The 25,686-nt window shown below is 46.3% G+C and overlaps 1 protein-coding gene and 1 long non-coding RNA gene across 3 annotated transcripts in view; one reads left to right on the top strand and one right to left on the bottom strand.

Moving 5' to 3' along the window:
* The window catches only part of RNF13 (ring finger protein 13), a 102,655-nt gene that overhangs the window by 23,454 nt on the left and 53,515 nt on the right, over positions 1-25,686 (top strand). Inside the window, exon 4 of the mRNA XM_075004101.1 lies at positions 20,575-20,700. Within this exon, the coding sequence (XP_074860202.1) occupies positions 20,575-20,700 (126 nt within the window). The remainder of the gene's footprint in view (positions 1-20,574; positions 20,701-25,686) is intronic.
* Positions 23,675-25,686, bottom strand: part of LOC142018358 (uncharacterized) — a 29,389-nt gene continuing 27,377 nt past the window's right edge. For both annotated transcript variants that reach the window (XR_012646804.1, XR_012646803.1), the window contains one exon: positions 23,675-24,212. This is a non-coding gene — a long non-coding RNA (uncharacterized LOC142018358). The remainder of the gene's footprint in view (positions 24,213-25,686) is intronic.

Below are 25,686 nucleotides of genomic sequence, written 5' to 3' on the forward strand. Positions count from 1 at the left end.
TTCTAAGTCTTGACAATGAATTTAGCAGATGATGAGTTATTGTAGGTATGCACCTCCAAACTAAAACCAAAGAAAAATTATTTTTGACAGACACCCTGCTGTCTACAAAAATGTAATCTGGGAACAGCCACACCCAGTGATAGTAGATTGAATACAGGATGCAGTGGTGTTGATCATAAAGCTCTGAACTAGCATGTCTTCAGTGAGCATGCATTCCAGAATCTGAAAATATGCAGAACATATCACTAAATACAGGCAGGCTCCACAAAAAGACTGGCTTTTAGCATCTTTCCTTTTTTCTTGGATCAGGATGTGCTAGGTGGAAGTGATCTCACTAGAACAATTCCAAGTGTGGGTCCTACAAATAAAGCCACTCAGTATTGCAGATTGTAGGGAAGAATGCACTTGGTCCCAGGTCAAATGTGTAACCAGTAAGGAGGCAAGAGGACAAATGATGAAGGGAGGAGAGGGAAAGAAGGTGGTAAAGGAAACCTCAGCATAGTATCTGGTTACAAGGAAAGTCTGTATTCTCAGAATTGCATGAGGAAGCATCCACAGCAGTCCTAATACTGGCTCAGAAGGGACTGGGACTACATCATTTATGTGCCGACTCTGCTTTGGCTGCAGGAGTGCATACCATTTGATTGGAGGACTTGCAGATTTGGGTCAGGAGTTTTAACATGATGTTCTAGTATGTTTATAGAGTACTGTTATCCATAAAATGTTGCACAAGTCCAAAGGCCCGATATGAAATAATCCTAAAAGCAAGAATAAGCATTAGTACACTTGACATCTTCAACCTTCACTTAAAATCTGAGACTGAATTATTAAGTGAGCTGCTGCAACAGCTTAAAACATACTTACAGAAAGCCATAGTTCCTTAGTATTTCAATGTTAAGTGTAAAGCATGGTGCATATTTACACCAGTGTGATGCTCGTGGCTCTGTGATGTAAATGATAGCTCAGTAAAATATCCAGGGCTACAGACATTAAGCTTCATATGTAAGTTTAAAAACTCTGATTTTTTAAGAAGCTAGCATAAAAGTATTAATTTAGGACTGATATTTTGAGACAGTTGACTGCTTATGTAAATTAGAGGTGCAGCATCAGATATGAATTGCATCTTATGAGCAACAGACAGGAAGCCTGACAATAAGAATTACAGTGATCTGATCATGGGTATGGGGAAGGGAAATCGCTAATTACCTAGAAGATAATCAAGTCGGGAGCAATAAGTACCACAGGGTATAAGGAACAAATCTTAATCCCATTCCTGCTCCACCAATGTCAGTGACAAACATCCCAGGGATAGCAATAGATACAGGATCAGGCCTTGTTTTAGATAAACTTAACTACATTAATTAAAAACCCAACTCCCTAAGTACTGTAGGACAGATTGTGGCTAACCTTTACATTGCTATGCGGTGTGGGAAGGCACAGCAATGAGGAGCTTCTTCCCTTCACATGGCTTTGTGCTACCCTATCCCTACACTGCACTGAAGCTAAATATCGCAATTTAGCCTGTAGTCAGTGGGTGGAAAAAATGCAGTAAAGGTGTGTCTGATAGTTTCCATGACATCTCACATTCCAAATGACTTCATGATGACTTGGATGGGAATGGCTTAAAAACTGGTGGCAGGGCAGTAATAAAGCACAACATGGTGCATTGCTAGAGGGTGTGTAATCAGGTGCAGCAGGAACTAAAGCTTGTTCTGGTCTTATTTAAGGTGTTTAAATGAAAGAGTATGCAATGCTGTAAATACTGAATAAGACAGATATTACAAAAGTTCTTAGAGAGGTTATTTGGGGGAGCAGAAAATGGAAATCAGCTTGGAATAATGCAAGATGATGTCTCTGGTGAAAATACATTAAGTATTTGTTTCAAATCAAGGCAGCAAGAAATGCCAGTGCAGGTTTGTGCTATGTATTCAGGGGAGTAGAGAGAATAATCCTCTTCTCTGAGGCTACATTGGGCTGATACCAAGAATGTAGGCAAAACAAACAGAAGAGAAACAAAATGGTGTACAGGGGAGGTGGGAAAAGGGTGATGGAGGAAGTGTTATCTTATAAATAGAGATTAGGAAAGTCAAATAAGCATGGCATGTCACATCAGCAACCCAAAGGAGATGTGATAGCCATCTACAAATGTCTGAAAGGAGTAGCCACTGAGCAGGGAGAGGAATTACAGTATTAGCTGTGGTTTATGGGGGGTGTAGCTGGTGTAATGGATTGAATTTAAGAAAGGGAAAACCTGTTCTTGAATATCAGAAAAAAGCTTCTTGACAAATAAATCCTCCAAAGGATTCTGGATTTGATTCTGTCTCCTTTCTGTATGGTTGTATAAGAAGCAATCCCATTCCAGTGCTTCCCATTTTCCTGGCATGAACAAATCCTTTAAATATCTTTGCTTTAATATTTCCAAGGGAATGGAGGAAACACCACTGACAGATATTTAAAACTACAATAGCCATAACATTAGGGAACAATCCTGCATTGGAATGAGTGGGGGCAGTGCATGAACTACAGAACACTGGTTTCTAACCGTTTAAAGTACAAGATCACTTTCTGAATTTAAGTGCAGTCCAGGATCTACCTGGAACCCAGATGCCCTTGCCCTGCCTTCTTCCCTCCCCTTTTTCTGAGGCCCTGCTCTGCTCGCATCATCCTCCCTCCCCCCAACCTCACTCACTTTCACCAGGCAGAGGCATGGGGTGGGCATGCAGTGGGTGTAAGTTCTAGTTTTGGGCCAAGAGGTTTCAACTCTGCAAGGGGCTCTGGGCGGAGCCTGAGGCAGCGGGTTGGGGTGCAGGAAGGGATTCAGGAATGGGGTAGAGGTTCAGGATATAGGGTCTGAACAGGCACTACTTACCTCAGACAGCTCCTGGGCAGTAGCACTATAGGGCTAAAACACGTCCTCCTCCCAGCCCTTTGCCAGTCCCAGAAGCAGTTAGTGTGTTCAGCAGTGGCTCCTGGGTGGGAGATCCAAGTGGCTCCACACAGCTCCCTCATCCACAGGCATCTCTCCCACAACTGTCATTGGTCTGGGTAGCAAGTGGAGACTCCCTGGAGTGGAAGAGTCAGGGTCTGTTCAATTCCAGATCAGGGGTTTCACCCCCACAGCCAGTCAGCACCTGCTTGTTGATTCTGTCTCCTTTCTGTATGGTTGTATAAGAAGCAATCCCATTCCAGCATGTCCCATTTTCCTGGCACAACCAAACCCTTACCTTGCATTAAGTCAGGACTGGGGAACCCCAGCCTGTGGTCTGGGTCTGGCCTGTAGCTTGTCTGGATCCAGCCCCTGAGGCTGGAGCTCCCTGCCCTAGCATTGAGCCCACTGTGAGATGGGATATGTGAAACCCTGAGCCTCATGAGCCAGAGTCAGGCAAGCCAGGGCCAGATCTGGCCCACAGGGGCAGGACATGGCTGTACACTACCGCTACCACCACCAGCTCCCCTCCCATTGCCCTGGAATTCCAACCGTCAGAGCTGCGAAGGGTGGTGCCTGGACACAGGGGGGAGGCACAGAGTAGGGATGTTACCTAACCAATAAGCCTCATCCGTTGAGAAAAGGGATGGGCAATTTCTGATGGTTGGGGACATCCCAGAAATTTGGGAAGTGGTCAAGGGATGCACTCTTCCATGATATTAATGGTGGAGGAGTTCTGAGGTCTGGGATGGAGGTTGTGTGCAGAAGTGAGCTTGGGGTGAGGAGTTTGGGTGTGTGAGGAGCTGCGGGGGTTTGGGTTGTGACCTAGGGAAGAAGGGGTTTATCAGCTGGGGCAGGGGACTGGGGTGCAGAGTCTGGGAGGGGATATGGGTTCAGGAGGAGGGGCAGATGGTTTGGGTTATGTGGTTTAGAGGGACAGGAGTGGGGAAGGCAGAGAGTTGGGGAGAGGGATTTTACATCCCTAGCGCAGAACCATGTGCATTCCTGACCCACTGCACAGGTAAGCAGCACCCTGTTCCTGTGCCACCGCCTGTTTCTGCACCTCCCTCCTTCCCAGATCCCTTCAGCCCCACCCTACCTTCTCTGTTCCAGACCTCGCACACCAAATGCTTCTGCGCCCTTCCTCCCACCCAGCCTCCACCCACACCCATCTCCTGCACCCATCCCACTCAGACGTTCCCACCCTATTCCTACACCCTCCTCCTGCCCAGATGCCTCTGACCTCCAGCCTGGAACTGCACTCCCTCCCACCCAGATCCCCTACCCACAGCCCACTCCTGCACCCTCTACCTATCGGAACTCCCCCAGCCTGTTCCTTCACCACCTCCTGCTCACACTCTACCCCACAGCCCGCTCCTATGCCCCATTCCTGCCCAGATTGACCACTCCACTCCCATCCAGGTTGCCCACCCCAAGTCTGCTCCTGCACCCTACCACTCTCCCAGACCCCCTAGTTCCCAAGCCCACTTCCCTGTCAGCTCTGTCACACATTGAACCCCTCGTTTTTGGCCCCTATGGGCTGTGGTTTGGTGTGTGAGGGGAATGATGTGGGTGTCTTTTTTTTTTTTTTTTTTCCTTGTTTTTCAGTCAGGCATCAAGTTTGTGAGGGACCCCACTTCTCCCGGTCCCTGCTTTAAGCTGTGGCTAGCAGATGTTCCTGGCATTGCTTGGGTCTGTAACTGAAGTAATTTTTAAAAATAAATGAAAAATATACATGCTTCCTTTCAGTGGCTGTGTTTTTCAAGAAGAAAAATTAAGGTTGGAAAGAGAGTTTGGGGTGAGGAGGGGTAAGGGATGGGTGCTTAGGGCAGAGGTTTGAGAGGCTTGAGAGAAGGACTAAAGGTAGGGGGTGGAGGTGCAGCAGTTCGGACAGGAGGCTCAGGAAAAAGGGCTGGGTGGTGCGGGGAGGTTACTGAGACCATTTGTGGTGACAAGGGGTGGATCTGCTTCAGCAGTGACAGTCCCTTCCAGGGAGCCAGGGCAGTGCTCCCAGGTCAGCAGCTGCTCCCAAGGGGACCAGGGCTGTGCTCCCCAGCCAGTAACTTCTGTTGGGATTGAGGTATCTGGGGCTGTGTACTTGTCAGGTGGGGGTTGGGATTCTATGGGCTGGGTCTTGCCTCCAGCTCTTCCTCCTTTCCCCCGCCCCTGCTTGCCTGCAGCTCCGCCCTGCTTGCCTGCAGCCTGTCTGTAGGTAGGCAGGCATCCTTCAGTCTGCATGGACTATGGATCGCACCCTTTATAGTTTCAATTGAGGGCTGAGGGACAGCATTCTGGGAGGGCAGTGCTTTGGAAGCTACCCCAAGCCTCTAACAGCCCTTCCATCCTGTAGCCTGTTTGGCAGGGTGCTCTGGGGGGCTGGTCAGGCTCTAGAGGCTGCTCTCAGCCTCAAGGCCCTTACTCCAGCAATCCTGCCTCCCCCCCACCTCCCCACAGCTTGCAAGCTGTCTGATGGAGGGCTGGCTCTGGCCTGCAAGCTGTCAGAGACCAGGATTTGGAGGGCTGCCTCCACTCCAGCTGCACCTCTCAAGGTCTGCAGGCTGTCTGGGGTGAAGGGAGCAGGTTCCAAAGGCTATTCACCATCCAGCTGCCACCCATGGTTTTCAGGCTCTTCAGGCTAATTCCCCTCCAGCTGTCCCCTCATGGCCTGTAGGCTGTGGGGGTGACAGAGTCTGGGGGCTGTTCCCACTCCAGCTACCCCCCTTCAAGCAGCTCCCCTGTGACCTGCAGGCTGTCTGGATGGGGCAGGGTTCTGGGGTTGCCTCTGGCCTCCAGCATCCCTTCCCATGGCCTGCAGGCTGTCTGGGAGCTGCCCTGCAGCATCTCCCCTGTGGCCTGTAGGATCTCCATGGGCATCAGCTGGCTCTGGGTTTGGAGTTACTTACTTGGCCTGTGTGCCAGGCAAGATGGTAGAAACCCAGACTTGCTGGCTGCTCTCTTGGTGCTGCATTTTCCTCAAGCAACAACTCTCAGTATCTCCTCTTTGTGCCACTCCCTTTTACCTCCTTCCTTTACTACAGTAGTGCTGCACAAAGCCTATTCTCGCTTTCAGGTGACATGAAGAAGAAGTGGGGAATGTTATCTCACTCAGATGTAAACAGACTTGTTTGAGCAGTTAGCTGAACAAAAAGTAGGACTGAATGGACTTTTGGGCTCTAAAGTTGTATTTTTTTTTTTTTTTTACTTTGAATGCAGGTTTTTATACATAATTCTATATTTGTAAATTCATAAGTTGATAGCGATTGCACTACAGTACTTGTATTAGGTACATTGAAAAGTGTTTATAACCAAAACTAAATATAAAGCCAGTACCATATACTTTGTATTCTGTATTGTGAGTGAAAACGATGTCTTTGAAAATGAACAAAACATCCAAAACACTTCAATAAATGACCTTCTATTGTTTTTAATCGCTTGACAGTCCTAACTTATGTACATACTTTACTTTAAGCATTAACTAGCTAGTGTTTAAAATTGGGGGAGGGGTAGCTCAGTGGTTAGAGCATTGGCCTTGTAAGCCAGCAGTTGGGAGTTCAGTCCTTAAGGGTGCCTTTCAAGGGTCTGGGGAAGGTTAGATTTAAAAACAAAAAAAACCCTCATGCATCAAGGATGGTGATATAGGTCCTGCTGTGAGGGCAGGGGACTGGGCTCAATGACCTCTCAAGGTCACTTCCAGTTCTATGACACATGTATATCTCCATTTTTACTGTGTTTTGCTGGATTGGGGTTATTATTAAATATAGTGGTGGGCAGCCTGTGGAGTACACATCCACTGTCTGCCTCCTTTTCCTTTCCCACATGCAGTGGATCCCCAAGCTTCCTACTCCTTCTCCCAGCACTTTTGGAGCACCGTGAATCTGCTGATTTGCACTCTCTCTGTGCCACTCCCCCTCCTTTCCAAAGCTTGAACGCCACAGGTCAGTTGTTGCTCTGAGATATAGATATTCTGATGTAAATTCAATATAGACCAGCCCTGAGACACAGAAAATGTAACTTGCCCCAGGACATGCAATGAGGCAGTGGCAGAGATGAAAAAGAAATAAGGTTGCTTAACTCTTGATCCTTTAACCATTAGATACACTGCTTCTCTTGATTTACTTAAACCAGATTCTGATGAGTGAGATGTGTGAACTATCCTGAACCTTTATTCGTGAAAGTAGTACTGAAATCCTTTTCATTTTTCTGTTTATATTAAGGTTATTAAAAATTACAGTCATAGCTGCTAGTGTGGGTTCAAAATGCTGGTAATTACTATTTGATGTTTATGATCAAGCTTTGTCGGCTGACTTACAGCTTGTTAAATATAATTATTTAGGGGTTAGCGATATAGGTGATGCTAAAGAGTACAACAGAATAAATGTTATCTGGTTTATTGAAATATATCCTTCAATTTCTATATTAGCTGCTCAAGATAAGCAGTGCAAGCTTTTTGTAATGTAGCCTGGTTTAACTTGCCTAAAGCTTGTCTGTAAAATGAGTTCAAAGACACTGATTTATTACTCTAGTTAAAATAAAGTAATTATACCTAACAAAAAATAATACTTGCTGTGTGACTCAGTATCTTTCTGTGCATTGCAGGAAACTTGAGGGGACCCAACCTTGGTTTCTTGCGTTGTGGTGCAGAATTTGTAGTGGATGTTTCTGTTAATAGTTCCAGACAATGTCATGTTTTGTCTTTCATCACAATCTCAGCAAAGTTTTTGGTAATTTCTCTGCTTAAAGGAATACTAATTTTAAAGATCATGTATTTTTCAAAACAAAATATCTCTGATATAGGATTAAATTAAAGAATTTTAAAAATCTAATTTACTTTTCATGCTTTTTATATTTCCCTGGGACAGGGGAGAAGAATAATTTTTGCTTTGGTTTTATATAATAGCAAGGATGGGCTATAAGCCCATCTCTTTGACTTTTGTCTACATGAGACGGTTATACTGGCTTATCTTAAATTAATTTTCAATCTGACTTGGTTAAATCATTGCTAACCCCACTGTGTGCATTTTTATTTCCTAGTGATTGCATTATACTAGCAGCAGGGGGCCTCTATCTCATTGTGAGTCCACTATGTGGATGTTGTACAAACACAAAATCAGAGAGAGTTTCTCCCCCGCCGCACACACCGCCGGCTGTGGAGCTACCCCATGAGTACTGACTGGTGGGAGCGGCTGGTGCTCGGCGAGTGGGATGACAACCGCTGGCTCCAGAACTTTCGTGTGAGCCGGCAGACGTTCCTGGAGCTCTGCCAGTGGCTCACCCCCGCACTGAGGCACCAGGACACCACCAAGCGGCGTGCCCTCAGCGTGGAGAAACGGGTCGGCATCGCTGTCTGGAAGCTGGCCACTCCAGACAGCTACCGATCCGTGGGCCAGCAGTTTGGCGTCGGCAAGGCCACCGTCGGGGCTGTCCTCATGGAGGTGAGAGGACCCACGTGGAGGGGGAGGCAGCCCTGGGGGTGGAGGGGAGGCCTGGTGGGGGAGGGCCAGGCACACCCTGCACACCCCTCATTGGTGCTCTCTCATGTCCTTCCCCTGCAGGTCGTCCGCGTCATCAACGCCCTGCTCTTCCACAGGCTCGTGCGGCTTGGGGACCCGGATGCCGCCATCATGGGGTTTGCCACCCTGGGCTTCCCAAATTGCTTTGGGGCTCTGGATGGGACCCATATCCCCATCTGAGCTCCAGAGCACAGCGGAGGACGCTTCCTGAACAGGAAGGGCTACCATTCGGTGGTCCTCCAGGCCTTGATGGACAGCCGGAGCCGCTTCTTGGACATTTATGTTGGCTGGCCTGGCAGCACCCACAACACCCGGGTATTCAGGAATTCGGGCCTGTGCCGCTGGCTGGAGGCGGGGACCTACATCCCCTAGTGGGAGATCCCTGTGGGGGACACCACCATGCTCCTCTGCGTCGTCGCAGACGCGGCGTACCCCCTCTGGCCCTGGCTCATGCACCCTTACACGGGCTATCTGTCTGCCAGCCAGAAGCGCTTCAACCAGCGCCTGAACCATGCGCGCCAGGTGGTTGAGCGCACATTTGGCCGCCTCAAAGGGCGCTGGAGGTGTCTCCTCACCCGCCTTGATGCAGGCCCCACCAACATCCCCCAGATCGTGGGCGCGTGCAGCGCACTCCACAACCTGGTGGAGAGCAAGGGGGAGGCATTCTTTCAGGGCTGGGCTGTGGAGGCTGGCAGGGCTGACGTGCAGCCATGCGCTGCCCTCAGTCGCCAGGTGGACCCCGAGGGGACCCAGGTCTGGGAGGCCCTGTGGGCCCATTTTGACCAGTCTGCGGGGTGAACGCTGGCAAGCCCCCTACTGCACCCCCCCATCCTCCACAACACTCCCTGGCCCTACGTCCACACCACAGAGCACCCAAGAGCACACCCCCCCGCCACTTTTCTTGCAAATAAAAATAGGCCTATTGTTCTTGAAACCACAAAACGGTGAATTCTCTTATTATTACTACAAATATATATATATTATATGATGAATAGTGGAACACAAGGAAGGGGAGAACTATTTACATGGGTGGGCAGGTATCATAAAATAACAGGGGTCTAATACAAACTATATACAAAATAATGGGGATATGTACAAAGGGGAGGGGCCATGTCCTGGGCCCCACACCTCCTTCTGTCCAGTGCTTGGGGTTGGCGGGTGCGACCCTCGCCTCGGCCTCAGCCCTGGCCGAGGCTGGCTGGGGGCCGGGCGAACCGGCAGGTACGGCCAGCGGGTGTCAGCAGGCCCCAGGTCCCCCTCGGCGGAAGGCCCCTCAGTGGCGGACGGCGGGTGGAGTGGCAGGTGGAGCGGGCAGAGCAGCAGGTGGTGCAGTATGGAGGGCCAGGTAGTCCACAATGTGCTCAAAAGTGCGCATAAAGGCTCCCCATGCCTCCTGGCGCCAGGCCAGCTCCCGCTCCTGCAGTTGGAGGCGCCGCTCGTCCACCCACAGGCGCTGCTCCAATACCTCCAGCTGTCACTGGAGGGTCGCCAGCATCTGGGGGTCCATCACCGTCCGGTGGTGGTTCTGGGTCCGCCGTTGGCCCTGACTTGGGGCTGGTCGGTGCTCCACCGAGGGGCTGGCCTGCAGCGATGGCCCCAGTGGGCTCTCTGGGACCACTGACACCTCGCCGGCGCCCTCCGGGCCCTCCGATGGTGCAGCTATGGAACACGGGGGGGAAGAAGAGTGGAGACAGCCGTTAGTGTGGCCCCCGAGCCATGGCCCTTGTCCCCCCACCCCCTGCTGCTGGTTCCCCATCCCCGTCCCCGGGAGATGCTGCTGCTGCTGCTGATGGGTGTCCCACCCCTGGGGGACCCTAGGTTCCGCTCCCCCCATCCCCAGGGATGGGGCATGGCACTGTCCTGCTGCGGGGGCAGGGGTGATGCACTCTTCTGAGGGACATGCCACTGCTGTCCTTGGGGCCATGGTCATCTGGGCATGTGGAGGGCCCTGGTCATGTCTATTGTCCCCGCCCCTCAACCCCAGGGGTGTGCACCGGGGGGGTACATACCTGACGGTCCGCTCCCATGGTCGGGGGACACCCTGTGGGCGGACGCCCTGCTGGAGCTCCGGGAAGCCAGGATGATGTGGAGCTCCCCGTTGCTGGAGGAGGATTCCCCCTCCTCCTCCTCCGGCATCCCAGGGGTGGGCTCCTGGGGGGGCCCCTGGGGTGCGGGGCTTGCCTCCGGGGCGGACTCCGTCTCCGGGGCCTGCTGAGGCTCATCAGCCGAGGTGTCAGGAGTGGCCGGAGGGGAGGAGGTGTGCCGGGGGCCCAGGATTTCCCTGAGCTCCCTGTAAAATGGGCAAGTGGCGGGGGCGGCCCCAGATCAGCTAGCCGCATCCCGGGCGTAACCCAGCCGCAGCTCCTTGACCTTACTCCTGATGTGGTCAGGAGTGCAGGCAGGGTGACCCCGGGCGGCCAGGCCCTCGGCCAGCCGAGCGAACGTATCCGCCTTCCGCCTCTTGCTCCCCATTGCCTGGAGCACCTCCTCCTCGCTCCAGAGCCCCAGCAGGTCCCGGATCTCGGCCTCCGTCCAGGAGGGGCCCTGCTGCCTCTTCCCCAGCTGGCTGCCAGGCTGGGAGCCCTGGCTCCCCTTGAGAGGGGTGCCCTGGGGGCGCTTGGGAGGCTGGTGGGCGGCCATCACAGTGGGGGTGTGTCTTTGGGCTGCAGGGAGGTGTGCAGGCTGGCCGCGTGTTACTGCTGCCGCCTGCACGCTCTCTCGGCTTCCTGCACAGGAAGGCAGGGGGCAGGGAGCTTTAAGGGGCTGCTGCACACGGTGACCATAGAGCTCGGGCTGGAGAGAGCGTCTCTCAACCCCTCAGCTGATGGCCGCCATGGCGGACCCCGCTATTTCGATGTTGCAGGACGCGGATCGTCTACACGTGCCCTTCAAGTAGGGCGCTATTCCCATCTCCTGATGGGGATAGCGACTTTGACGTCTCGCCGCCTTACGGCGATGTCAACTTCGAAATAGCACTCGCCATGTGTAGACGTGGCGGGCGCTATTTCAAAGTTGGCGCGGCTACTTTGAAGTAGCCGGCACATGTAGACGCAGCTTATGTGAGCCGTACTGTATCCCTTTTACATTGGCTTGACCATCATCTAGATAGGTTGATCCAGTACAAAGTAACCATGTGCATACTCAGGAGCAGTGGGCTAAAAAAAAATCTCCCGTTAGAGAAAGTGGGGTTTTGTCCCAATGAAGGTGAGAACCTAAATGTCATGATTTATGTCCAGGGTGTCCAACACATGGCTCACAACCCCGAATCTGGCCCGCGAAGCCTTTTTATCCTGCCTGCTGAGCCAGCAGGGTTGCCATTTTTAAAAGGCGGCTAGATGGCTCTGAGCTTCATGTGGCTCTTTAAAGAGCCCCTTGTGGCTCCCCCTGCCACCACCACTCGCTCCTTCGGCTGCCATACAATGCAGCATGGAAAACTCCCAGTGCCCTGCCATGATGTACATGGTGGGGAGCTGGCAGGGGTTGCTGTTGAGAACATGGGCTCCAACTCTTGTGGGGTGTTGTCCCTGCGCAGCCCCCATAACAAGTAATCCTGGCGCACATTTGTTTACTCGCTCCCCAGCCAGCACGGCAGCGGAGCAGCCCTGCTGAGGGCAGCAAGCCACTGAGTGCACTGCTGAGTGGCATTGTGCAGCCTGCCTACTATGGCCAGGCCTGCATCACAGAGGAACTGTTGTGGGGCCAGTTCTGCCCTATCCCTAGGCAGTGCAGCAGGAGTTCTGTGCCTTGCTTGCCAAGACAAGTGGTGTCCAGATGAACAGACAGATGAGAAATGGACTGGCTGGGCTAGAGGGGCAGTGGGAGAGTGTTGGGACAGACAGATGGACAGAGCTGGACTGAGTGGGGTGGATGGGCTGCCAGGGCCAAAGGGTCAATGGGGAGTGGTCAGGATAGACAAATGGACTGGCTGGGCTGGAGAGGGGGTGGGGAGTTGTCAGGACAGATGGACAGGCTGAGCTGGAGAGGCAGTGGGAGCATCGAGAAGGACATGTGGAGAAGCTGGTCTGGAGAGGTGCCTGGGGGGGACTGGGTCTAAGGCTGGGGATGGTTTGGAGCTGCAGGGGGTTTAAGGTTGGGGCAGTTTGGGGCTGCAGGGGCTCTAAGGCTGTGGGAGGGTTAAGCTTAGGGGGGTTGGCGGTTTAGGGCTATTTTGTGTTTGGCCCCCAGAACTTGTAAAAAATTGCAGTGTGTCCCCCCATGAAAAAAAAAGTTAAACACCCCTGATCTATCCTCACTAACCTAAAATGAAAGTACACTTGTGCATTAGCTCATAAATAAGAAGTGAAATGCAGCATATTGCTTCTTAAATTGCTTTTAGGCTCTAGGGCAAACATTGAAAGAAAATCTGGTGATGGTGATAGGTACGGCCAAGAGGGCAGGGGACTGGACTCGATGATCTCTGAAGTTCCCTTCCAGGTCTATGAGACTGATATATCTCCATATTTACTATGGCCAGTAAAGATTAAGCTAGGGTTCTTTTTCTTACAGTCTAGTATTAAGCACTCAAGGTATTGTCCACTAGAGGGCACAAAACAATAACTTGTATATAATGACAGGCTGTATCTTCATGTTCCAGTTCTTCTGGAAGGAAGGTTTGAGGAAGAAGGGGCTTCCGGAAGGAGGGTTTGAGGAAGAAGGGGCTTCTGGAAGGAGGGTTTGAGGAAGAAGGGGCTTCTGGAAGGAGGGTTTGCTTCTGGAAGATTCCTGCGGGCCGCACGTCTGCACATGTATTTTGTAGTCTGGAAGAGCTTCTTCCAGACTCTGAATCACGTGCCCATACACTAATGAGATGTGGGAAATTTACATCCATGCCTCATTAGCATCTTCTGGGTGGCTCATTACCATGCCTTTTTTGGAAGAAGCGGCACGTGAAGACACAGGCATAGGTGTTAGTATAACTAAATCTTGAGTGAAACAGTAGGGTTGTATAGTGTGTATGTATCAGCCTATGCACCAGATAGCTTTTTTCTAATAAGGCTTAAATACTTCAAATTTGAGGCATAGCAAAATAACTGGTGGAGGCTTTTTAGTTTTCATATAGATGAGAAGAACAAAAGCTACAGTTTACAGGATATATATTTTACAAGTTTAAATCTGAAGCATTTGGTAAAAGATAACGAACTCTAGAAATGCTGTGTCTGAAAGATTTTATTTCTCCTGGTAATGGTGCCACCCAAATTTAGAGGTGGTATGCAAGGTGATGAAAGTTAGTCAAATTTATTATATTTGTTTATTGATGCGCAAAGGAGATCAGGTGATTTCACTGGATGTGGAGAAACTGTAAGACCTAAGTTAAAACAGAGTGTGTCCTGCTTTAATTCACTCTTTTCAGTCTCCTGTTATTTGCCTCTGTTACTTTCCTTTCTTCTGCTACATTTACGTGGTACTTACACCAACTAAGGGAGTTATCTACGTTAATCAGTGGATGTAATTATAACTTGTGTAGGTATACACATACTATCTTTCATTTAGATAGTATGGCTAAAAATATTGACGATCAGTAACATGGACCCCAGTTTGGAGTAGGAGTACAAATACATGCTTGGGATATCGTGTGTTCTTGTACAGTCCACACTGAAATCCCACAGTATAATATCTTTGTTGCTGTTCTTTGAAGTGCTTGCTTATTTAAAACTAATGTGGGTATGCCTACATGAGTTACAATCATATCCCCATGATTATAGGATAGCCATATCCACAGACTCTTTAGTGAGGCCAGGATTTCATCCTGCGACAACATTTGAGGCGAGCGTATTAGGGAATGTTAGTAAGTGTCCATGGCTACATCTACACTACAAAGGTCTTTCAAAAGAAGCCCTCCCGGAAGATCTCTTTCGAAAGCGCTTCTTTCGACAGAGTGCATCCATACACAAAAAAGTGATCTGCTCTTTTGAAAGAGGGGGCCCACACAGTCCCCACTCCTTCGAAAGAACAGACCCGGGATCAAAAATGAAGACTTTTTTTGAAAGAAGGGCACCATGGAAAGTCTACACACACTTGCTTTCAAAAGGTTACACTCTTCCTCAGACGGGAAGGGAAGAGTGATTTCTAAAGAAGCCCCACATTCTTTCAATTTACTTTCGAAAGAATGCTTTTTGTGTGTAGATGCTCTATGGGCTCTTTCAAAACATCACCTAATAAATGTTTTAGTGTAAACACAGCCCATGAGGCTATGCTGGTGTATCATACCTGCTTCAAACAGAAGAGGGGATAAATTTTACTAACCCATACAACCACTAGAATTTGGCCCGTTTTTTCCTTAAAATGAAAAATCTCATGCTAGTATAGTACACTGTGAGGCAAACTTTGCTTTGTTTTGCTGTCTTGGGTTGTGTAGTATGTATGTAACAGTGTGTCAGTTTGTCAGATACACAGTTTTCTTTGCTTCCATAATCCTGACATGTGAATGCCATTCATGGGTCATAAACGTTTGCTGAATCAGATCTTTAATAAACAGATTACGGGAGTTGGCATGGTCGCATCCAGTCAATCTCAGGAACTGAAATGTGTGTAATGCTTAGAAAAAAAAAATTACACTATTTTATGTCCTACCCTGTGCAAGCCATGTGTAAGTGGATCTGCATTATTCATGATATGCTATCAGCTGGCATGCACTAAGCAATATACTTCAAAACATAGTATCCCTTACTGTATCTGAGATAATCTGCTAAATACCCTGACCTGTGTTTTTTAAGACATTCTAAGAAAGCCATCTCTACAGTTTGGGATTCAGAAGACAGATTCAGAGATGTATAACTTTTCATCAGTTTCAGATTAAAGTCAGAGATGCAGAATTTTAGAATAAAGTAGGAGCTTGGTTTTTGAGAGCATGGTTTTAAAGTCTTTGTTTGCAAATAAACCTGCAGGTATCTAAATACTTTGGTGTCTAACCCTGTGAATGGAGTGTCCAAGGTCAGATTCATGATATCCACATGAATTGAACTCTATAGCCTTTGTGCAGTTCTAATAAGAATCCCCTTATACACTACTGACATGCTGCTATCTCTGGAGCAGTACATACTACAGTAAACTCTTTCATATCCGGCAACCCTGGCATCTGGATGTTCAAGTATTGCAGATAATCAAGAGCATCTGTGGGATCCCCTGCAAAAGGCGGGATACCCTGCCAGCCCTGTGGTTGGGAGAAGGCTGGGGTGCAGAGCCCCACTGGCAACTCCTACCCCAGGGAGACTGCTGGTGTCAGGGGAACTCAGCTGGGACATGGAGCTCCACCAGCCACCCCAGGGCTGAGAGCTGGCCAGAATGCAAAGCTCCACTGGCTCCCCAGGGCTGAGAGCCAGCCAGGGCCAGGGGAACTCCAGCAGCTCCAGGGCAGAAAGCAGGCCAGGTACACAGCTCTGCTTGCAGCTCCAGCCCCAGGGAGCCTGCCAGTGCCCGGAGCCAGCAGGGCACAGAGCCCACCAGCAGCTCCAGCCCCAGAGCTGGGATCCAGACAGGCGCAGAACTCTGCTGGCAGCTCGCATCCTGGGGACCTGGCTGGGGGAACCTCCAGTAGCTCAAAGGGAGGCAGGTTGAGTGCTGAGCAGGCTGGCCTCCAAGGGGCTGTGTTGCTTGAGCCTTCCATGTTTGTGCCGATTATTTAGGCGTTCTGGTTATATGAATACCAGAAAAGACAAAGGGAATCAAGTTTGTTTTAGTGAGAACTCTCGCTTGCTTGGAATTTCCTGACTTTGGGGAACTTATTTATACATGATTTGTCTAGAATGGTGCACCTTGCTCACACAAAGATAGACACAGTGACTGCCCCTCTTCCCTCTGGTTTTCAGGGTGGGAAAAGCTGTGTGTGACACTCTCTGGGGGCAGAGCCAATGCTGGGCATGGAGGCTGCTGGGATTGGAAGCTAGTGTGGCCATAGTAGATGTTGATATTGACCCACAGTTGTCTGGATGGCTCACTGAGAGGAATCAGTGTATAGGTGGTGCTTCCTTCCTGAACCTTGCCATAGAGGACTGAACTAAGTTGCCTGGCATGATCACTGACCCCCACAAATGTTCCTTTGTACCCCACAGTTTGACAATCTTTGCTGTAGACCATAGAGTACTTTACAAGCTGTGGGTCCCGATTCTCTGCCCCCCTTGCAGAGTGGAGAGTGTCTGAACTTCCCATTGAAGTTTTTAGAACATGATTTGTGCTTTTCACCACCTGCTTCTATGTAGAATCAAGGAGGTTTATCACTATTTGTTTGTCAGTGCTTAGTAACAGAGAGGTAGCCATGTTAGTCTGTACTCCAACAAAACAAAACAGCAGAAATGTAGCACTTTCAAGACTAACAAAATGATTTATTCGGTGATGAGCTTTTGTGGGACAGACCTACTTAATCAAATCAATCTCATTTCCAACACAGACTGACATTTGTAAGTGCAGAGGACCAAAAAAAAAAAGGCTGGCAAATCAAATACGTAGGAGGGAGTGGGTGGGTGGTGGGTACCTCAGATAATTATGAGCATCGAAGGAAGGGAAGCAGTCTCTGTAATCTACAGTCCTTGAGACTCTAAAAGAATTCCACAGAGACTTTAAGCATCTGCACCCCACCATCAACTTATGCCTTGACCACTCCGCACAAGAGATACATTTCCTGGACGCTACAGTACAAATCACTGATGGCCTGATCAATATCGCTCTCTGCCGGACACTCACTGACCGCTACACTTAACCTACATGCTTCTAGCTTCCATCCTGCACACACCACACGATCCATTGTTTACAGTCAGGCCCTGAGATACAATCGCATCTGCTCTGATCCTACTGACAGAGACCAAAAACTACAAGATCTCTTTTTATAAACCTGAATTACTCACTGGGAGAAGTTAAAAAAAACAACAAATTGACGGCCAGATGAATACCTAGAAACCAACTACTCCAAGATAGGCTCAAAAAAGCCAATAACAGAACACCACTTGTCATTACTTACAGCCCTCAACTCAAACCACTGCGGCGCATCATTATAGACCCACAGCCTAGCCTAAATCATAATGCCACTCTCCAGAAGGCCCTAGGTGATAGGCCTGTTCTTTCCTGCAGACAACCTCCAAACCTTATGAGGATTCTCACTAGCAGCCACAGGCTAGACCACAATAATACTAATCCTGAAACTTTTCCTTGCGACAAGCCAGATTGCCAACTTTGCCCACATATCTATTCTGGAGATAAAATCACTGGACCTAACCATGCTAATTACAGGATCACAGGCACATTCTCCTGTTCTTCAGCTAACATCATATATGCCACCATGTGCCAACAATGCTCACACACCATGTATATAGGACAGACTTCAAACACTCTTCGCCAAAGAATGAATGGACATAGAACAGACATCAAAAAATCCCAAATACACAAACCTGTCAGCAAGCACTTTAATGGAGTGGGCCGGTCTGTTAAAGACCTGGAAGTTTGTGTTCTACTGAAAAGGGCCTCTAACAACTGTATATAGAGGGAATGCTCAGAACTAACATTAATGTTCAAATTTGACACACGAACACATGATTTGAACAGGGACAGCAGTTACCTGACCCATTATAAGGACTCTTTTACATACTTTGATGTTTTATCTAACTCTTAACTCCGCCCCCCCTACCCCACACCTGCTGTCCCTTCTGCTCTTTTGATTTGTCAACCTGGACAACAATTTTTGGATCTCAGTGCTTTATATGTTGAGTCTGTTCTGGTAAGGCTATAGGTGTGAAGAAGTGGGTGTGTCCCATGAAAGCTCATCACCTAATAAATTATTTTGTGAGTCTTAAAAGTGCAACATGACTGCTTTTTTTGTTTTGATAGAATACAGACTAACACAGCTATATTTCTGTCACAGTCCTTGAAATGTGTGAGGTAACTGATGTCTCTGTTAATAACTCGTGTTATGAACAGAGACATCAGTTACCTCACGCATTACAAGAACTGCTTCTTTTCTTTTGATGCTCATAATTATCTCAGGCAGGATCATTAACATCCCCCCCACCCCTCATCCCCCTCGTATGTATTTGATTTGTCAGTTTTTATTGACTTTTTTTTTTTTGTCCTCTGTACTTATGTCAGTCTGTATTGGAAATTAGATTGATCTGATGAAGTGGGTCTGTCCCACAAAAGCTCATCACCAAATAAATCATTTTGTTAGTCTTTAAAGTGCTACATTTCTGCTGTTTTGTTTTATCAGTGCTTAGTACATTGTTCATGTTTCAAACAACTCCATACAGTATCATTGTCTTGCTAGGCTTCAGGCTTGAACATCTCTAATAGTAACAAGTTTAATGTTTATATTTATGAAAGAAGAACACAAAAAGACTTTTTAAAAAAAAATAACTTTCTAAGTCTGACAAAAACAAGGGTATAATGATTAATCTTGCAACAGCTTTTTTTTTTTAAATTTTGGACAACATATTCAAACTTGCATGCCTAAAGTTATGCGCCTAAATCTATAGTAAGGCAGCAAAATCTGCTTCTTCAGAGGTACGAAGTACAAAGCCAAAATACAGTACTGAATGTTTAAAAAATCTGTTAGGGCCCAGTTGTCTTCTCTTTGATAATTTCAGGGAGACTAAAGTGGATGAAAATGATGTACAGGTCGCACAAATGAGGAGCAGTAGTTCTGAGGTTCACTGCCACATTCATTAATCCTCAGGAAGACTACCTTCAAATACTTCACTGAGCTCAAATCTTCATATTAAGAGTAAAATGCAGGAGCTAGGGTTACAGTTTCTCTCCAAAACATTCTTCACCTTAAAGCTTTGACTCATTTGCAGCGTGAGGTATACATAGCATTTCTTTCAGCATTATCTTATTGTTGCTTCCTTATCAGTGTTAGTTAATCTTCTCATAAAGTAATGGTGTCTGGGGTAGCAGACGGGAAGGCCTCACAGAAAAAGTGGAGGATGGAGTAGTGCCAAAGCATTCGGCTATTATAAACAGATCTCAGCCCTTGCAAAGGTCATAAAAGCTACAGAATTTTTCAGTGGATCATAGAACATCTACAGATTAAGAGAGTCACACCTATATAAATGTGCAAATTCGTATGAGCTGTGTCTTCACTATCAAGTTCTTTTTTTAAAAAAAAAAAAAAAAAAGTGCCTTTTCCAAAGGAATCTGCCAAGCATCTACACACACAATGCTCTCTTTCGATCTGAAATTGAAAGAAGGCAGCACTTTTTCTGGCAGCCCTCCTCCTCTCCCAGATGAGGAACAGTGCCTTTTTCTGAAAGATTATTTTGGAGCAAAAACATATGAAGGCACCTCAGGAGCCCCTTTTCTTTTTTTTTTTTTTTTTTAAAAGAGCAGTCCTCGTGGTGCCAGCTTTTTCGATCCTCGGTCTGTTCTTTCGAAAGAGAAGGGACTGCGAAGATACTCTCTATCGAAAGAGCAGATCGATTTTTGATCCATTTTTTGTGTGTGAATGCACTGTTTTAAAAAGTTTTTTTCAGAAGAGATCTTCTGGAAGAACTTCTTTCAGAAGATCACTATAGTGTAGACACAGACATGGTGAGACAGTCCAAAGAATGCTCTAAGAGTCAACATTGCTGGAGTTTCTTGTCCTTTTATGATTTTCCTTCTTGGGGTGGATGTTATGGCCCTTAACCTCTGATAAGTGTGCATACATTACTGCAAACCTTGTGAAATAAGCTATTGCACATGTAAATGCAAATCCAGCAAGTACTTTTGCAAGTAGAGAGATTTGTCACCTTCCCCCTGTGGGAATGCTTGTTGTCTTATTATGCCTATAATTTTGTTAATTGCAGTAAGTAGGCCTTAAAAATTCACCCTGCTAATGTCATTGTGCTTTGTGTAATGTATCCTGTAGTGAATAATATATACACACTAGAAATACAGTACTGCAAATTCTGAAATGTCGTTTGTAACTACAAGCCAATAGGAAAAGGTTAAGGACAACTCATGTATATATTCAGTTTGACATTGTGTTTTCTCTGTAAGCCTAAGCAGCACTTTGGTGTTACGGGTCTCATGTAAATAAAAGCAATGTAAAATTCACAGAATACAAGATTTAATGATAGGAATTTGTTTGGCTTTCTTTCAAAAGTATGATTTTTTTTTTTCCCCATAGCATTTATGTTGTTACAAAGAGCTGCAACTGACTCTGTGACTTTTTTTCAGGGCTTCCTAATAAATTCAAAACCAGAGAATGCATGTGAGCCCATAGCACCTCCACCACTTAGGTACAACTCCTCCAATGCTTTCATCGTGTTGATCAGAAGACTTGACTGCAACTTTGATGTTAAGGTATGCCTCTTCCATTTTAAAGGTTTATAAAATTTAAAGCTGTTAGTACTTCCGAAGTATGGCTATAGCTATTGTCAAAAATGGATCTCTCTGACACATGAGTTGCATAATGTAGAGGTAGCTACAGGAAATATAGCTGTTGGAGGCTAGGTTGTTTTTTTCCCCCCACGCACAATAAATAACATGACGTTTAACATTGTGACATTTGTTCAGGAAATAATGTCTGTAGCTGGCAAGGATTGAGGAATTTAAAGTGTAAGGTTCTCCATTTGTGAGGCTGGAAAGTTAGAAACTAGAGCATTTTGTTTTGGTGAATAGCTTGGATATTTATTACTTTGCTAGAGTGAAAATGGATCCACTGTATAGTGCAACAAGGCCATACTCACTTCTTGGTTCTTCTCTGCCTTACCAAAAATGATTCCTGGTAATTTGGCACAGATTTTTATGGGGTAGAATGGGGTTCATGCATTCTTGCCACCATGTCGTTTGTTCAGAGCATGCTTATGTGAGATAGTGTTTAAAACTCCTGAACTCTGTCCACATCATAGCTTCTGCTGTTGCTAATGCTGGCAGTGGATTGTGATCCTATATGTAGGAGGACAGATGCAAGCTTTCTGTCTTTATAGTCTGTCTTACTAGTATGTTACAACTTTAAGGGGCAGTGATCTGTTAGCTTGGGGAAGTCAGCACCTCAGTACTAGCTACTTGTGTTCTACTCCTTTTTTGGAGCAGCAGTTAAGGACCTTCAAGAACATATTTTTCCTCCATTTCCGCTTTGATTAATACTGCCCAGACATGAAGAGAAGATTCTAGTGCGAAATGTATCACCAGCACCTACCATGCCACTTGCCCTTTCACCACTCCTAGGAGTTGAAACACAGTTTAGCCCATAATACCTTGAGCAACTGGTTCACGTTACAAGTTTAGAGTAGGCAGAAGGACATGCATCATCCTATTCTTAAATAGGACCTTAAAATGCAAACAAGTTGGAGGGTGTGATATTGAGTGATTTGGAGCTAAGCTCCTTTGCTTATGCAAATAACACCGTAAAAATTATAAACAAGTTAGAATTAAAGATACTTACTTACTCTCTGCTATCTTGATAAAATGGTGTACACTACTTGGACTTAAATGCCCAAATGATGAAGTGATCTTGAAAAGGGGCAATAGATAAAGTACTAATATGTGACAGCAGTGAAGTCTCAGAAAAAGTTAAATCTTAAGCTTGATCAGTGCCAATGGTTCCAACAACGATAAGGTTTAAAAGGAGATGTGCTGATAGAACTAGTATGTTTGGTGTCAAAGTGAAAGTTTATCAAACCAGCTTTCTAACGGTATTACGCGGTTGTCTGAAACCAGTTGCATTACGTGAAACAGATATGAGATGGCTGGAGCCACACTAGACATGAGAGTTATTTAGGAGGTGGCAGGTGTAAAGCGGTTGATTTTAAAACAAATAAAGAAGTTAGGAGGAGAGTGTGATGTGAAGTCAGTGTAAGGGTGTAACCTCATTCAAAAAGATGACTGTGATGGAGACACTATGGCAAGCCAACAGATGACAGGATGCCAGAAGAACCAAGACAGATTTAGAACAGGATGAGCAACATCAGGCCTGCCAAACATTTCTCTCTGGCCAGCCAGCTGATTAACAGAGCGTGCACACTGAATAGCCAGCAGCATGTGTTCAGCTGCCACTCCCCACCACCTTGTTCCAGCTGCAGCTGAACTGCTCCTAAGATTCTCCTGCTAGCTGGTGCAGAGGAGGAGGAGATGGAGGGGTGAGGCAAGTGCTGAAGTCAGGGTGTTCTCTGCACCTGTACTCCGTTGCTGCAGAGTAGTGGTCAGGGTGAGGGAGGCACATAGCAGAGCTGCTCTGGTCGGAAGCATGGATGGTAAGTGACTCAGGAGTGCAGGGGAAGGTGAGACAACTGAGCAGGATAGATTTCCCTTACAGAGACAGAGGGTGGCTTCTCTCACAAATGTACCCAGCAGCAGCCAACACACACACTGTCACTGTCACACATACGCAGTGCAGCACGTAGTCTCTGTCACAAAGTCTGTTTCCCTCACACAAAGTGTTTCTCTTTCTCACACACATTTTCTTTGTCTCTCGCTGTAGCCCGCAGCCCCCACAGTCCTGCCCAAGGCCCTGTCCCTACTGGGGGAACCCACAGCTGGCCCACAACCAGTACCCATATTCATCGAGTAGCCCCTCTGTAAAAATTATTGCCCACTCCTGATCTAGAGGCTGAACACTGAGTAGACAGTGAGGAACTGTACACAGTAACATGACTTGGCTAGGTTTAAGAGGGAGCAGTAGGCCGTAGACAGGAATGAATAGTGACAATGTGCTGCTCTTAGTGTCTGAAAATATGATTTGGGATGAGAACACTTCCATTTTATTGGTGTTATAAAAATAAAAATTTGCATTAATACTGTGACTAAATTTAGCAGAGCAAATTGTGTTTTTTGATTACGTGCATGCAGCTTCCACTGAAGTCATGGAGGGTAGGTTCATCAGTGGCTATTAGCCAGCATAGGAAGAGATGGTGTCCTAGCCTCTGTTTAACAGAAGTTGGCACTGAGCAACAGGAATGGAATACTTGATGATTACATGTTCTGTGCCTTCTCTCTGGGGCACCTGGCATTGGCCAGTGTTAGAAGACCGTATACTGGGCTCGGTGGACCTTTGGTCTCACACTGTATGGCTGTTCTTATGTTCAGTCAGTGGGCCAGATCTGTTTGGAGTCCATGAACGTTTTGTCATTGTGTTCTACAGGATAAGAGTTTGGTCCACTGTGTGTTTGTTGTGCACGTTTAGGGCAGAATTTGTACTTATAAGTACCACTATAGTTACATCACTGGTAAAGTTGCTATATAATCTTTAAGTATGTATTTAAAAAAGAAAAGGTATTATTCTCAGGATAGTCAGATATGTTTTAACATTTGTATTTATCTCTTGATTGTGGTTTCATTTCCACAATCAGTAACTAACCTCTATACAGAAACTCTTTTAAATGGTGTTGAGATAGTGTGTGCTAAGCACTACAGAAAATTGTGGGGGCTCCATAGTTACTAAAAGGCTGCCAGGGGATTTGAGGATTTGGCAGAAGCACCAAGAGATTAATAACCAAACATTTTGCTAATTTTTGTTGAAATCTGTAATTCCACTGTAAATGGACTGTAATATTGGAACAAGTCAGTGAATCCACGGCACTCTATCTGCTGATAGATGGTAGAAATTTTGGTGTCACCTTTTCTCCTTTTAATCCATGTCTTCCCCATTCTTCTTCTTTTTCTTGCCATCGGTGGACACAGCAACTGCTCAGGGTCGTCTTGAATAACTGTAATCTTTAGTGTGGGGATTCTCAAGCTTTTTCATAGTGTGGATCATGTCTTATGACAGAGATTTTGTCATGGGCCTCAAGCATTCCTTCTGTTCAGCATCTGCAGCCAAACCACCTCTTCTCATTTGCTGCTACCTGACATCTTTGCAGCAACTCCATCAATTTCTGTAAATAGAAAAATATTAATCGTTGATAAATGGGCCAATATTAAATGCATCAGGTGTTTTGCCCATTTGAAAACACTCTTAATTTCATCTCCCCTTCCCATCTATTCTTTTCCTCTCACCTCCTGGCTGACCAGTCTCCCACTCCTCCACATATATTTTCCTGACACCTCATTCCCCCAGGTTCTCCTTGACATACTGCTAAACCCCCAGTTCTCCTCTACCTACCTCTACAAGCTGTTATTTCGAAATAACTATCCTAGTGTCTACACAATGCTGTCACTATTTTGAAATAATTTTAAAATAACGGTTGGCTTATTTCGAAATTGGTAAACCTCATAGCTAAGTGCTATTTCAAAATACATTTTGTGTGTAGCAGTGTTATTTCAAAAATAAGCTATTCCAGAATAGCTCTTCTTATTTCTAAGATAGAAGATATTAGTAACTTATTTTGAAATAAGGCTGCTGTGTAGACATGCCAAGGGCTACGTGTACACTACAGAGATCTTTTGAAAGAAGCCCTTCTGGAGAATCTCTTCTGAAAGAACTTCTTTCGAAAGAGAGTGTCCACACAGCCCACGCTCTTTTGAAAGAATGGGCTAGGGATCGAAAAATCAGGTCCCATGAGGACTGCTCTTTTTTTTTTTTTTTTTTTTAAAAAAAAAAGGCCTGCAGAGTGTCTATACGTGTTTTCTTTCAAAAGAAGCTTTTGAAAGGGGATGCTCTTCCTGAAACAGGAAAGGAGGAGCAATTTCGAAAGGAGTGCTACATTCTTTTGATTTACTTTCAATAGAATGCTCTGCTGGATCTTTCAAAAGAGTTCCCTTCTTTTGAAAAATCTTTCAAAAGAACTTGCTAGTGTAGACACAGTCCTTGTGTGGTAAAGCTTCCGTCGAGATTGCACGTTATAGGACAGATCAATGGAGATACCAACGGTTGACATGGAAATTTTAAAGGAACAGTTTTAGGGATGCCCTGAAATAGAATAATTTCATCTAACCTGGTTTAGAACGATGTGGATGCAGTAGATAGATGTGCTTTGTTTTGGAACAGGTGGCATTTCGATCCTGACAGAGAATCTTGTCTTAGTAATGAAATCTTTAGACAGCATTGAATGTCTTAAGATTTTTATTGGGGAAAAAATAGCATTCATTTGCAGTTCCACAGTCATACTCTGATCTGTAACGGCTTTAAGAAAATAGTACTGTGGTTTCCTTTCACAAATCTTATAAAGAAAATTATGAAAAAGTTGTTCAGAGCTATTCACCACAAAATGTCAATAAAGATTTCAGTCGGAGGTTTCGTTTTTTGACCTTTTTGGATTCCTTTTACGTTTGGCTACTCATGGAATGTTTGGATTCTTCAATTTTTGCTATTTTTAACATTCTTTTCTTTTCCGATGAGTAGGTGGCCATCTCATCTGAAGATTGCACTAGTAACCAAAATATTTGTTTTTTAAGGCCAATTTAGTAATT

This window comes from Carettochelys insculpta, chromosome 10 (genome assembly GCF_033958435.1).
Source record: "Carettochelys insculpta isolate YL-2023 chromosome 10, ASM3395843v1, whole genome shotgun sequence".
Taxonomy (NCBI): Eukaryota; Metazoa; Chordata; order Testudines; family Carettochelyidae; genus Carettochelys; species Carettochelys insculpta.